The 15,772-nt window shown below is 43.4% G+C and overlaps 1 protein-coding gene across 4 annotated transcripts in view; it reads right to left on the bottom strand.

Annotated features, from left to right (window-relative positions):
• Window positions 1-6,702, bottom strand: part of fnbp1l (formin binding protein 1-like) — a 221,323-nt gene extending 214,621 nt beyond the window's left edge. The window contains exon 1 of one of the 4 annotated variants that reach the window (XM_038793856.1): window positions 6,330-6,702. In XM_038793856.1, the coding sequence (XP_038649784.1) occupies window positions 6,330-6,353 (24 nt within the window). In that variant the 5' untranslated portion in view covers window positions 6,354-6,702. The remainder of the gene's footprint in view (window positions 1-6,329) is intronic. The other 3 variants (XM_038793858.1, XM_038793859.1, XM_038793860.1) reach the window with 3 other exon arrangements.
• Window positions 6,703-15,772: the final 9,070 nt, after the last annotated feature.

Raw genomic sequence — 15,772 nt, 5'->3', positions numbered from 1 at the left:
CTACCAAGCAATTGGGTGAATTAAAAAAAAAGTTACTATAGTAATCACCATCCCTCAACCTCAAGATGACATGTTGACAAAATACTGGCATGGACTTGGGGGGCCAAATGGCTTCTTTCCATGATGGAAGATTCCATAATTATGTAGGTATGAAAGCCCTGCAAGAAATGCAGAAAGTTAACATTTTCCCTCATTAATGATACTGTTAATGTTCAACTCAAAACCTAACATAGCTTACCCAAAATGTGATCAATCATGACCCATGTATTTGGGAATTCAAGTTTCTCTCCTACATATATTCTCCATAAAAATTCTTGTTCTTAATTTAGTGGCAAGTATTTAGACTCTTATTTACTATCAAATGTAAATCCAGAAACAAGAATACCGTTTCTGAAAATGAAGTGGAAATTATATAACAATTCTGCACTGTAGGGATTCTATGATTCTATAAATCAGATAAATCTGCACACACACCAGGATACTGTTATTTTAAAAAATATTCTCGCATCTTCCTGCTCTTTTGCATTTACTGTAGACTTCACTTCCAAAAGCCTCATCAACATTCTTGCACTGCAATCAAGCCCTTTTTGCTGTTCAAATCCTGACAGTAAGGAGCAAGTGACTATCAGAATACAGGAGGTCTCACAGCTATGCTAGACCCCTTCCTCATCTGATACACACCTGCTGCATCCAATAAAGATTTTCCATCTGATTGCACTACTATTCAGAAATAGCTGTCTGAATATGCTATTTTCTGACTGAATTTGTTGAGTGTTGTACCAAATTGTGAACTATGCTCACCTGCTGTGTCATTGCATTAGCTATAATTGTTAGATTTTTTTTGATTCATTTGTGAGATTTGGGTGTTGCTGGTGAGACCATCCCAAATTGCTGGTGGTTTCCCAACTTCCTGACTGAACCCAAACTGTGTACCGATGAGTAAGTGCCACTTAATAGCACTGTCAGAAACGCTTTGCATCACTTTGCTGGTGATTGGGAGCAGATTGATGGGCAGTAATTGTCCAGATTGAACTGGTCCTGCTTTTTGTGGACATGTCATAACTGGCCAACTTTGCCTTGTCAGGTAGATGCTAGTATTGTAGCTGCTCTGTAACAGACTAATAGATATCAATGAAGCAAGCTGATAGAAAGAAGATACAACACTCGTGTTGCAGCATCCACTGTACAGATTAAATCACATTGTGCTACAAAGTTCAATTAAATCATCACATTAATCTCTGAACTTGAATTTAACTTCCTCCTTAATAAATATTGATTAATGATCTTATGGAAAATGTATATTTTCTATTAACTAAACTAATTCGAATGAATTAATATTGTAGATGGGAATTGCAGCTTTCTTTACTCTGGAATATAAACTAGCACGATAAAATTTGCTCACGCTGGCCCAGAAACATCACATCAGAGCAGTGCGGACATCCCAACCTTGGATGCAGCAGACGAGACAAGGGAGGCATTCTACTCCAATCTAGACCAATCGCTGCCCCGCATCCCAAAAGGAGACAAGCTGATTCTCCTCGGCGACTCCAATGCTAGAGTCAGGAAGGACGCAAACCTTTAGAAAGGCATGTTAGGCAGGGAAGGTGTGGGGAAAATAAACACCAACAGAGTCCTACTCCTGACAAAATGTTTAGAACATAACCTGGTCAATCACAAAACCCTGTTCCATCAGAGGGACAAGTAGAAGACCTCATGGCAACATTCCCATTCCAAGCACTGGCAGTTAATAGACTATATCATCATCTGGGCAAAGACGTCCACATCACCCACGCCACGACCGGAATCGTCAACTGCTGGACTGACCACCGACGGCTCTACCATCTCCATCACACTGGCCCCAAACTTGCACAGGCAGAAGAAACTTTGCCACAAGAGATCCAATATCGCTGGACTCAAAAGGCCCCGAGAAGAAAGAGCTACTCAGCTGGTGCCTCACAGCTAACCTGGCGCAAACCAATGAGCCAGAGCCGCAGAAGACCTGCAGCACCTCGCCCACCTTAAAAGCCACAATAGTCAAAACCTGCGAGGAGGCGTTTGGGCTCTCGACCAGGAAACACGAAGACTGCTTCGACGAAAACGATCAGGAGATCCAGGATCTTCTTGACCGCAAGGCGTCCTGAACTGGCAGTTCCACCAAAGCTTGAGTGAGATGAAACAAGCCTACAGGCAACTGAAGGCTGAGGTGCAACAAAGGACCCGCAACATAAAGAACAGAAGGTGGGTGGAAAGAGCGCAGGGCATTCAGCAACTCGCCAACAACCACAACATGCTTACGTGACTTCTTCAGCACAATCAACTGGGGAGGCAGTGGCGTAGTGGTTTGTCATTGGACTAGTTATCCACAGACCCAGAGTAATACTCTGGGGCCCCGGGTTCCATTCAATAAAAAAATGTGAAGTAAAAGTCTAAAGGTGACTATGAAACCATTGTCAATTGTTGTAAAACTCATCTAGTTCACTAATGTACTTTATGGAAGGCAATCTGTCATTCTTACCTGCTCTGGCCTACATGTGACTCATGGCAATGTGGTTCTTAAATCTCCTCAGGGATGGGCAATAAATGCTGGCCCAGCAGCGTCACCCACATCCCATGAACGAATAATAAAAGATGTTTAAAAACCATCTACAGTCCATGTACCAAGGGGCTCACCCCACTGAAAGCCAAAAACGGAGTGGATCTCCTCGATCAAGACACAGGCTTTGACACAAGCGTTCTCAGCACCATCCTGTAACACGCTGTCCGCCACCATCTCAACACAACCCCAGCTCGCTGTGAGGTTGAAATAAAACCATCTGACAGCTGAAAAACAAGGCCTCTGGCGCAGAAATAATCCCCACAGAAGTACTAAAATGCAGCAGAGATGCATTCAACAAGATTCCATAACCTCATCCCCATGTCTGGAAGTAAGCGAGCATGCCGAATGATTAAATGCCTTAGTTGGGACCATCTTCAAGAAAGGAGACTGGTCCGACTGCGGAAATTACAGAGGGATTTCCCTACTCTCTGCCACGGAAAGGTCATCATGCGAATACTCAACCGCCTCCTCCCAGTGGCTGAAGAGTTCTTCCCTGAGTCTCAGTACGGCTTCCCCCCATCAAGAGGCTCAATGGACATGATCTTCAGTGCATGTCAAATCCAGGAAGCAGCATTAACTTTGACTATCACCCGTCAAGGACTGTGAAGCATCCTCCTCAAATTCGGCTGCCTGCAGAACTTCATCACCATTCTCCGCCTGCTCCACGATGACATGCAAGCCGTGATCCTCACCAATGGAACCACCACAGACCCAATGTGTGTGCAAACTGCGGTTAAACAGGACTGCGTCATTGCACCAATGCTCTTCTCCATCTTCCTTAAAGCAAAACTCCACCCCTTCACCCTGAAGCTCCCCACTCGTGTGGAGCTAACCTACTGAACAAGCAGGGAACTGTTCAACCTCCGACGCCAGGCTAGAACCAAGACCACCCCAACCTCTTGTCATCGAGCTGCAGTACACAGACGACACCTCTGTGCACGCACATTCAGAGGCTGAGCTACAAACCATAACTGATGCATTCACCAAGGCATACAAGAGAATGAGCCTCAGACTAAACATCCGGGAAAACAAAAGTTGTCTACCAGCCCACTCCTGCCACACAAAACTGCCCCATTAGCCATCACGATCAACTGTGAGCCCTTGGACAATGTGGATCATTTCCTATACCTCGAGAGCCTCGTCTCGGTGCGAGCAGACATCGACGACAAAATCCAACATTGATTCCAGTGTGCCAGCGCAGTCTTCAGACGCCCGAGAAAATGTATTCGAAAACCAAAACCTCAAATCCAGCACCAAGCTCATGGTCTACAGAACAGTTGTGGTCCCCGCCCTCCTGTATGCATCAGAAACATGGAAAATGTACAGCAGGCACCTCAAATCCTTGGAGATATATCACCAACACTGCCTCCGTAAAATCCTGCAAATCCACTGGTAGGAAAGGCATACCAACGTGAGCGTCCTCTCCCAGGCCAATATTTTAAAAAATAAATTTAGAGTACCCAATTATTTTTGTTCCAATTAAGGGGCAATTCAGCGTGGCAAATCCACCTTTCCTGCACACCTTTGGGTTGTGGGGGTAAACCCCACGCAGACACGGGGACACTGACCCAGGACCGAGATTCAAACCCGTACACAGCAGTGCTAACCACTGTGCTACCATCCCAGGTCAATAGTGAGACACTGGTCACACTCAACCAGCTGCAATAGGTGGGCCACATTGCCTGCATGCCCGACATAACTCTCCCAAAACAAGTGCTCTACCTCCAAGCTCCGTGATGGCAAACGATCATTAGGAGGGCAAAGGAAATGCCACAAGGACACTCTGAAAACCTCCCTAAATAAACGCAACATCCCCATTGACACATGGGAATCGCTTGCCTTAGATTGAAGGCACAAGCTACAGAAAAAGCATTTGCAAAGGTAGCAATCACCTGCAGTGTCATAGGGTGGAGCACGTGGAGGCCAAGTGTAAGCAGTGGAAGGAGAGCGCAGAATCCAGAGCCTCCCAACCACCCACCTCATCAAGCAGCACCTGCCAAACCTGCGGCAGAGTCTGCAGATCCAGGACTTTTCAGCCACCACAGAACCCACCTCCCCAGAGTAGAAGCAAGTCACCCTCCACGCTGAGGGAATGCCCGAGAGAAAGTTCGCTGGTTGAGCAATTCATTAAATACTTTATTTTTATCTTCAACATCTACATGGATTGTTTATTTTAATTTATGGGTCTGCTTTCCAGAAGCAATTTAGGTAGGTTCAAGCATATGCCCTTCAATACTTTACGTTCTCCCTGGTGTAATGCTTTAATATACTGCACATTGTAAAACAATTGAAATGTTCTCCTTTTTTCAGCTGAAACACATCTTAGTTCTCTTACTCATTCCTCTTCCCCATTCTGACCCACAATGCCTCAAAAACGTTTATTTTACCTTAATATATGGCCCCAACTTAGCTAAAGTTTTGTTCTCCTCCAAAGCAAATATATCTTGACGATGTGGAGGGAAAGGGTTTATTTTAAAATCACGTCAACATCCACTCTACCAGGTAGACGATGAAGATTACACTGCGATTACAAACCAAGAACAAATAGCTCGAGCAATCGTCAGAAAGAGCTAAGACTTGCTCACTTGATGTACTAGAACTTATGCAGGTGGTTAAACGGCTACCACCGTTCCTACATAACTGCCGAGGAAAGATCTACAGTCGCTCGTAACAACCGAACTGAGCATTACGATTGGAAGCTTTTCACCAAAATTATGACACTTGTATCGGATCGGTTCAGACAGGAAGGAAAACGGCGAGGAATTAAAGTATATGATGTGATTCTAAGTTGCCCTCCCTGTTTGCTTAGACGGACCAAAACAAACAGACACCACACAGGACACGATCGAACAAGTGACCGTTTTGGAAGCAGCAAATCAAATTTAGTTCAAAAATGGTCTATTTTTTGTTTAAAAGAGAGCGTGTCGTGCAGCAATAATGGACACAGAATAAACACTCTTCTGCTAACGTTAACGAAGCCTTCCCTCAACCATGTCCAACACTCCCCTGGGGGGGGGGGGGGGGGGGGGGAAGCAAGAGAGACAGAAATCCCTCGAACGTCTGTCTGGTCTGGATATTCCGGTTAGTCGGTCTGCAAACACATTAGAAAGAAGAGACGCACACACACACACACAAATAATCTCAATGTCAATGTGCCTGCCAGCTCTTTTCTTCCGTCTCTCCCAACCCCACACACACCTCCAGCACCACTTAGCCACCGACTGCATTGTTCCAGCACTAAAGGAGGGAGGAGAGGGCTTCGTCCTCTCTGCAACGAACACCAACACAATGAAGGGACATTGGCTGCCAACAACCCCCCCCCCCCCCCCCCCACACCTCATCAAATAATAAAACACAACGGGAGGAAAAAGATAAAAATCCTCCCCCAACTTTTCTTGGCAGGTGCGGGCGACGCTTTAAAGCCGTCGTGCGGGGTTTTTTAAAAAAATATGTCGACACCTAAACGAATGTGGCAGACGGGCGAGTTCCCCCTCCCTGCCTGCCAAACGGCAGCAGTTGGAAAGCCAACCGCAGCCCAGGCGGACTGGGCTGGAAGTCGGTCCCCAGCCCTCACCCCACCCCACAGGAAGGCTGACAGCCGCCGATGCTGAGCCCATCGCCCTGCCAACCGGCCGGAGCCCCCCCGCGCCCGGCCAACCGGCCGCACCGAGCCCCCCGCGCTCGGCCTGGGGCAAACCGTCCGCTCAAACGGCAAATACACAGCCTGACTCACCCACAGCTCCGTCCCCCAGTGCATGGCTGCCGGTTACTTCTTTATCGTCCGCACAAAAGAAAAATTCCTCTTCTTCTTCAACAAAAAGAAAAGCTGTCCGCCTGCCGAGCGAGCGTGTGGTGTTATTTTTGTTTTAAAAAGCCACCTCCTTCCTCCTCGTCCTTCTCTCCGGGCGAACGCTTCATTTACATTCGCGGTGGAAGCCGGGATACTGGAGGATTGGCCTGGGCTGAGATTGGGAGGTTGGGTCCCTCTCCCAGCATCGATCCCCCTTCTTCAGGTCGAGGAGGAGGCACTGACTCACTCACTCTATTTTATTTGGTGTGGGGTGGGTGACCGACATTCATTTACTCTGCACACAATGATTCAGGCGGGCAGGTACAAGGGCGTGTGCTTGCGACACACACACACAAACAATATTGCGTTTGCCCCTGGCTCTGCAGAAACACAGAGATACACCTCTTCCAAGCAAAATAGGTGTTAACACCAGCCTTTGTTCACATTGCGAAGTCGGATGCCAGATACCATGTTGCAAAGTGCACCACGGCATCATGCAATCCTCTGCAGACATGTCGCCACTTTTCCAGACAGGGTATTTATTGCTTTAGCACAAGTTGGAAAGTGTTAAATACGAACGTAAAATTCTGGAAATGTTTCGATACATTTTAAGCCAAGGGAAAGGGGGGGGGGGGGGGATATAAGGGAAGATCTGCGATGGGGTGAAAGGAGAGATTATACGGCAAAAGGGTTGATGTTGCAAGACCAAAGGGAGTGAAATTGGACAAATAAGGAATAAAGACTAGAAGGGAAAACCTGTCTCCATTTGTATGGTTACAGACAGCGGTTACCTCACTTGAAATCAAAGGGAACAGGGCAGGTATGGACAGGGCAGTGATCTGACACAAGTTGAGATGTGTTCATAGCTTCCAAGCTCGGTTGATCATTGTTTTTCACGCGTAACAAGGTAATATCCAATTTTTCGATTTGCCAATCCATTGTAGAACGGAGAACATACAGTGCAAAAAAGAGACCATTCAGCCCATCGAATGTGCACCGACCCACTTAAGGCCTCACTTCCACCCTATCCTCGTAACCCAATAATCCCTCCTAACCCTTTTTCTTTGGCCACAAAGGGCAATTTATCATGGCCAATCCACCTAACCTGCACGTCTTTGGACTGTGGGAGGAAACCGGAGCAAACCCACGCAGACATGTGGAGAACGTGCAGACTCTGCACAGACAGTGACCCAATGGGGAATCAAACCTGAGACCCTGGTGCTGTGAAGCCACAGTGCTATCCACTTGTGCTACCATGCTGCCCACGATGTAGGTGAACATCGTAGATAACTTGAAAATATGTTTTTTTAAAGTAGAGATTTTTTTTTCATCCTTAAATATCCTAGACAGCATCATCAGTATTTTACAATAAAAGCAAAATACCGTGGATGCTGAAAATCTGAAATACAAACAGAAAATTCTGGATAAACTCAGCAGGTCGGCCAACATATGTGGAGGGAGAAAAATCAAGTTAACGTTTTGAGTCCTCTGTTAACTCTGATTCTCTCTCCACAGATGCTGCCAGACCAGCGGAGTTTATCCAGCATTCTCTGTTTTTATCTCAGTATTTTACAAAATGGATAGCTGATCTTGTATATGCTGGAAGATTGTAAAGGAAACCTAGTGTTTTAAGTACGGCAGAGGTTAAAGCATTGTTCTTGAAATTTAAAATTAATAAGGTTACTTTTTTAGAAGTCTTCGTCATTAGTCTCTCTTCCAAACTCTTCAATCGGATTGGATTTAGATTTTTGTTCATTGTCACGTGTACCAAGGTACAGTGAAAAGTATTTTTCTGTGAGCAGCTTAACAGATCATTAAGTACATGAAAAGAAAAGGAAGTAAAATAAAATACATAATAGGGCAACACAAGGTACACAATGTAACTCCATAGCACCGGCATTGGGTGAAGCATACAGGGGTGTAGTGTTAATGAGGTCAGTCTATAAGAGGGTCATTTTGGAGTCTGGTAACAGCGGGGAAGAATCATAGAATTTACATTCAGCCCATCGAGTCTGCACCGGCCCTTACAAAGAGCATCCTACTGAAGGCCACTTATCTACCCTATCCCCGTAACCCAGTAACCCCCCGCTTAATTTTTTTGGACACTAAGGGCAATTTATCATGGCCAATCCACCTAACCCACACATCTTTGGACTGTGGGAGGAAACCGGAGCACCCGAATGAAACCCACGCAGACAGGGGGAGAACATGCAGATTCCGCACAGACAGTGACCCAGCCAGGAATTGAACCTGGGACCCTGGAGCTGTGAAGCAACTGTGCTAACCACTATGCTACCATGCTGCCCAAGTCACTATGCTACCATGCTGTTTTTGAGTCTGTTCATGTGTGTTCTCAGGCTTTTGTGTCTCCTGCCCATCAAAAGTCTGAGAACAGGCAGTAACAGATTCAATAAAGGCTTCTTTCCCACTGTTACCAGACTCCTGAATGACCCTCTTAGGGACTGATCTTATCTCTCCACGCATCTTCTCTACTGAGTAGTACTACACTCTGTATGTGTCACCCAATGTCTATGTCTCTGTATTTACATTGTTTATCTATCGTATGTCCTATGTTTGTCATGTATGGAATGATCTGTCTGGACTGTACGCAGAACAATACTTTTCACTGTACCTCAGTACACGTGACAATGAACCAAATCCAAATAATTTGTTGTTTCACAGGAATTGGCTGTGAATGAGCAGTTTTACCAAAAACAACTGACAACCAACAAGTATTTCCTGCATAGGTATGGCAGTATTCATTGTTTATAATAAAAACAGAAAATATTGAAAGTGTACTACTGACCTATTGGGCTCTTTTTAATTTTTAAAAACGTCTACACAGTGTTTCTATCTTGTTTTATAAGCCTATCAAATAATAAAATTATTAAGCGTATAAATAAAATATATCCAACTTGTGAAAACATGCAAGATGAAACATTTGTGTATCTATTCTTCAAAAATTAAACTTGGTAAGAGTTGTTTTTGAATGTGATTTACTTACAATGATAAAAATATATCTGCGGCAACATTGAACATAACAATTAAATTTTAAAATGAGAACAAAAAATGCTGGAAAAGTTCAGCAAGTCAGGTAGCATCCACAGAAAGAAACAAAGTTCATCCATAGAATCTCTACAATGCAGAAGGAGGTCATTCGGCCCATTGAGTCTGCACCAACAATGGTTCAGATCAAGTTCAATGAAGAGTGAAGGAAGGTCTGTCAGGAGAAACACCAGACATACCTAAAAATGAGATGTGAACTCAGTGAAGCTACAATACAGAACGACTTGTGTATCAAACGGCAAAAGCGGAAAGGCATAGACAGAACTAAGCGATTAGATCTAAATCTGCAATCCTGCCATATCCAGTTGTGAATGGTGGTGGGCAATTAAACAACTCACCAGAGGAGGAGAATCCACAAATGTCCCCATCCTAAATGATGGGGAGCCCAGCATATCAGTGCAAAAGATAAGGCTGAAGCATTTGCAACAACTTTCAGCCAGAAGTGCCAAGTGGATCTTGGCCTCCTCTGGAGGACCCCAGCATCACTGATGCCAATCTTCAATCAATTTGATTCGCTCCACGTGACATTAAGAAATGACTGAAGGCACCAGATACTGCAAGGGGCCCTGACAATATTCTGGCAATAGTACTTACGACTTATGCTCCTTTGATACACCCCTAACCAAGCTTTTCCAGCTACTATACTGGCATCTACTCAGCAATGTAGAAAATTTTCCAGGCATGTCCTGTACACAAAAAGCCAGGCAAATCCAACCCAGTCAATTACCATCCCATCAATCTACTCTCACTCATCTGTAAAGGAAGGGGTCAGCAACAATGCTATCAAGCAGCACTTGCTTAACATGAACCTGCTCATTGGTGCTCAGTTTGGATTTGACCAGGGCCACTACGCTCTTGAACTTGATACAGACTTGGTTCAAACAAGGACAAAAGAGCTGACACCAGAGGGGAGGTGAAAGTGACTGCCCTTGATAGCAAGGCAGCGTTTGACAGAGGGTGGCATCATGGAGCCCGAGCAAAACTGGAGTCAATGGGAATCAGGATGAAAACTCTCTGCTGTTGGAATCATACCTAGAACAAAGGAAGATGATTGTAATTGCTGGAACCTGTCCACCATCTACAAGGCACATCTAACCCTAACTTGCCTGGATGAGGGCAGCACAGTAACACAGTGGTTAGCACTGTAGCTTCACAGTGCCAGAGTCCCAGGTTTGATTCATAGCTTGGGTCACTGTCTGTGTGGAGTCTGCACGTTCTCCCTGTGTCTGCATGCCTTTCCTCCCTCAAGTCCCAAAAGCCGTGCTGTTAGGTGAATTGGACATTCTGAGTTCTCCCTATGTGAACCTGAACAGGCACCAGAATGTGGCAACTAGGGGCTTTTCACACTAACATCATTGCAGTGTTAATGTAAGCCTACTTGTGACAATAAAGATTATTATTATTAGCTCCAGCAACACTCAAGAAGCTTGACACCATTCAAGACAGAGCAGCCAACTTGATTGGCACACCACCCACAAACATACACTATAAGATGCAGACCAGAAACTCACCCAAGACCATTAGACAGCATCTTCCAAACCCACGACCAAAGCCGGTCCACTATCTACAAGACACAAGTCAGGACTGTGATGGAATATTCTCCACTTACTTGGATAAATGCAGCTCCACTACAGTCTGGAAGCTGGACACCATGAAGGACAGAGGAGGTCATTTGATCAAGGATTTGCACCCCATACACCACAATAAACATTCACTCCCTCCACCACCAGCCCACAGTGGCAGCAGTGTGCACCACCAAAAAGATGCATTACGACAACTCATCAAGACTCCTTCGACAGCATAGCCTCTACCATCTAGAACAAGGCAGTAGATGCATGGGAATACCACCACCTGTAATTTCCCCCAAAGCCACACCACCATCTTGACTTGGAACTATATAGTTGTTCCTTTGCTGTCACTGGGTCAATATCCTGGAACACACTTCCTAATGGCACTGTGGGTATTCCTCCAAAATATCGACTGCAGTGGTTCAAGAGGCAGCTCACCACCACCTTCTCAAGGGCAATTAGGGATGGGCAATAAATACTGGTCTGGTCAGCAACACCCACATCTCATGAACGAATAAAAAAATACAATTGGCTTCAATGAGAATTATGTAATTTTCAATTATATTCCTGCCAGGTTACAGGCATTGTAATTTAAGCCATAAAAAATTCCAATAACTCTTGGTGCTCTGCAGGTTTGCAGTCACCAAAAAAGAATAAATCATACATTCTACAAACTTGGACATTTCATTTTGTTTGGGGTTTAGTCATATGTTAAGTGTCACATGAATAGAAAAGCAGAGTATTATTCAAATGGAAAGAGACTGAAGAATGCTACAGTACAGAGAGATCTGGGTGGCCTTGCATATAAATCACAAAACATTAGCATGCTGGTACAGCAAGTAATTAGGGAGGCAAATTGCATGTTGGCCTTTATTGCAAGGGAGATGGAACATAAAAGTAAGGAAGTTTTGCTGCAACTGTAGATGGCATTGGTGAGACCCCACCTGGAGCACTATGTACAGTTTTGGTCTCCTTACTTAATGAGAGGTAAACTTGCATTGGAAGCATGTCAGAGAGGGTTCACTAGGCTGATTGCTGGGATAAAGGGATTGTCTTAAGAGGAAAGGTTGCAAAGTTGGGCCTATACTCATTGGAATTACAATGTTCTGTAAGATGGTGGAATTAGCATATTTATGATACTTTTAATGCAACATGCCTGCTTAAAATTAAAGTTTCCTCAACTGAAGTTGAATTTGCTTCCAATTTGGCCATGTGGGTAAAATGCAGTATTTGATGTTACAGACTTATCAACCAGATGGCCCCAAGTCTGGACTAAGGTAACTATATTCAAAGTGTACTAGGGCATGGATGGTGAAGTGAAACTGCAGATGTTGGGTACCTGAAATGTTTTCTTTTATATGCTAAAAGTATACAGCAAACCGGTCAGGATCTTAAAGGGGGCGGGGGGCAGGTTAACAATTCAGATTTAAACTTTTCATCTAAACCCAAACCCCAAAATGCTGTGGGTTTAATGGCCGTCATACACATTTCTTTTCAAAAACTGCAAAAGGTGGAAATAAGCAGATGATAACAATGAAAACTTGCATTTATATAGCTTCTTTAACTTAGTTCCAAGTCCCAAGACACGTCATAGGAGTGTTGTCAAATAAAATTTGACACCATGCTACGTAAAGCCCCGTGCTAGGGGTTCTTCACAGTAACTTCATTGCAGTGTTAATGTAAGCTTACTTGTGACAATAAAGATTATTTTACTTTACTTGTACTTTACTTTAAAGAGCTATTAGAAGAGATAACCAAAAGCTTGGTCAAGGGAGTAGGTTACAGTGTGTCTAAAAGGAGGAACATAAGGTAGAGTTTTGGAGAGGTTTCTGGAGGGAATTCCATAGTTTATGGTGGAGCAATTAAAATCTGGGATGCATAAGAAGTCAGATTTGAAGGAGCACAGGAATCTCAGAGGGTTGTAGTGCTGAAGGAGCCTGGAGGCCAGGAGAGGCAAGGCAATAGAGGTATTTGAAAACGAGGATGAGACTTTTAAATCATTAGTATAGCTGAAATAGGAGGTCTGCGAGCACAGGAATGATGGATAAATGGGATCTGACAGGACACGAATGAGATACAACCTTGTCATCTGTTTGGAGCCTAATTGAAACAGCGTAGAAGACCAAAGACACAAGGGTCCGAGTGGAAACACAAGGTGAGGTGAAGTGGCATGAGTGCTACAACTGGACTCAATACCCAAGGCTAGGATTTGGAGAAAGAGAAAAAGCATGATGTTCCTTGGATTGATTGTTATCCAGTCATTCCTGCTATTAACAGCTTGATTGTAGATGTCCCATTTCATTTGAATAGCTTTCTGATGCCAACTGTTTAGACTTCCACAAAGGTAGCCATTTGAAGAGATCAGTGCCGCACGAATTGTACTCTCAGATTAACTACCATTTTCACCAGAGAAAGTGTGAAAAAAAGTTAACTTTTCATGCAGAGTTTTGGAATGTTGACTTTTTCCTGATTACATAAACAGTATTTGACAGAATAAAGGTTGTGCATTAAGGTATAAATTATACTTTGAATGGTGCACGAATACTAAAGGATAGCACTGTTGTTTCACAGCGCCAGGGTCTCAGGTTCGATTCCTGGCTTGGTCACTGTCTGTGCGGAGTCTGCTCGTTCTCCCCATGTCTGCGTGGGTTTCCTCCGGGTGCTCCAGTTTCCTACCACAAGTCCCAAAAGATGTGCTTGTTAGGTAAATTGGACATTCTGAATTCTCTTTCAGTATATCCAAACAGGCGCCGGAGTGTGGCGACTAGGGGATTTTCACAATAACTTCATTGCAGTGTTAATGTAAGCCTACGTGTGGCACTAATAAAGATTATTATTATTAAAAAGTATCTTTTGGCAGGTAGTTCACACTTGCATTGATATCTTGCAGATACACTAATTCCACAGACGCCGGAATTCTCTGCATCAAGTATCACTTTCACATGAATTATCCTTAATTCTTCACCATTTCACATTAAAAAAAATTTTTTTTAGTGTATCCAATTATTTGTTTTCCAATTAAGGGGCAATTTAGCGTGGCCAATCCACCTAACCCGCACATATCTGGGTTCTGGGGGTGAAACCAACGCAGACATGGGGAGAATGTGCAAACTCCACACGGAAAGTGACCCAGGGCCGGGATTTGAACCTAGGTCCTCAGCGCCGTAGTCCCAGTGCTAACCACTGTGCCGCATGCTGCCCTTACCGTTTCACATTTGTGTTGTATTTTGAGACTAATAGGTCCACACCAGAAGCAATTTAGTTACAAGCTCTGTTCACACATAATAGAAGGAATGCATCTTCACCAATAAAACATGGTGGCCACCTAGTGGAAAGTAGAAACATATTATTGTCTAAAGTATTCTACCATTACTTTTATACTGACTATTGGCTGAGGAAGATATGAGGATCCAAGTGCTTTGGAATTTGAATTTATTTTACAGCACTTTCAGACTTGAATCTGTCTGTGATTTTCCAAATTCACTTTTAACACATCCATAATAATAGATTCTAACATTTTCCCTTCTACTGATGTCAGACTAACAGACCTATAATTTCCATTTCTCATTCGGGCTCCTTTCTTGCAGAGTGGGGTCACATTTGCTACCTTCCGGTCAACCAATTGGCATCGTCAAACTCTCAGAAATTCTGGAAGCTCAAAACCTATACATCCACTATCTTGTTAGCCACCTCTTTTTGAATGGCAAGATTTTAATTAGTAAGAATGCTCAAGAACAATTCTTTAATCTGATATTCCTAGCATTTTTACTATTTCATGTACAAAGCGAACAAATAATTATTGAAGTGGACATTTGCTGTTTGCTGCAAACAGCCAGTTCACTGATTTGAGGCATCATTAAGTCTGAATATTGGAATGAATAAAAACTCAGTGAAAATAGAAACTATTAAAGAATTGTCAATAAACAGATGGTGGTTTTAAATATTCATGAGATGACAGGGCCAGGTAAAATACATCCAAGAATACCTAAAATAAACCAAAATAAAGAATATTGAGTCCTTTTGCTGGATCGTTCATTCCTTTCAGCCCCATGTTGTCAAGTAAGGCATGTACTGGCCTTTCTATGCTGTCCCAACCATACATTTAACCTCATGTTTTCATGTTACGTTTGAGAGTGATGCAGTTAAGTCCAAAACTAGGTTCTGAAATTTTAGCAAACTTAATTACGGGGTACGAGAAGCAGATTAGCTCAGGTAGATTGAGAAATTAGACTTTAAAGAATGACAGTAAGAGAAAATATTTAAAGGAATAATACATAATTCTCAGCAAATGGGATACAAACTCCACTGGAAAAGTGGTACAATGTGTCTAATTAGAGTAGTTAAACATGGTATTATATTAAAGGATTGATATTAAATATTACAATGTTGCCAAAAGGGAAGTAAATCTGAGGATTGGGAGCAAGAAACCAGAAAGAGAAAGAAAACAGCTCAATTAGTAAGAAATATAAAAACATTGTAAGCACTTTTATAAGTTTGGTAACAGAAAGCAGTGAGCAAAACTAAACATATGTTCCTTAGAGGCAGGAGAGATTTTAGTGGGGAATGGGGAAATGCCAAAGATGGCGTCTGTTTTCATAGTAGATGCAAATGCATATTGCAAAGTGTGGGGATCCAATTGTCTAATGAGAGTGAGGAACTTAAAGCATTTAAAGAAAGTGTTGGAACCATAAATTCTAAGGACACGTGCGGTTTTCACAATTTAATATACTCACAACAGAGCCAGCCTATTAG

Source organism: Scyliorhinus canicula, chromosome 4 (genome assembly GCF_902713615.1).
Source record: "Scyliorhinus canicula chromosome 4, sScyCan1.1, whole genome shotgun sequence".
Taxonomy (NCBI): Eukaryota; Metazoa; Chordata; class Chondrichthyes; order Carcharhiniformes; family Scyliorhinidae; genus Scyliorhinus; species Scyliorhinus canicula.
This window is presented reverse-complemented; position numbering and strand designations above follow the sequence as displayed.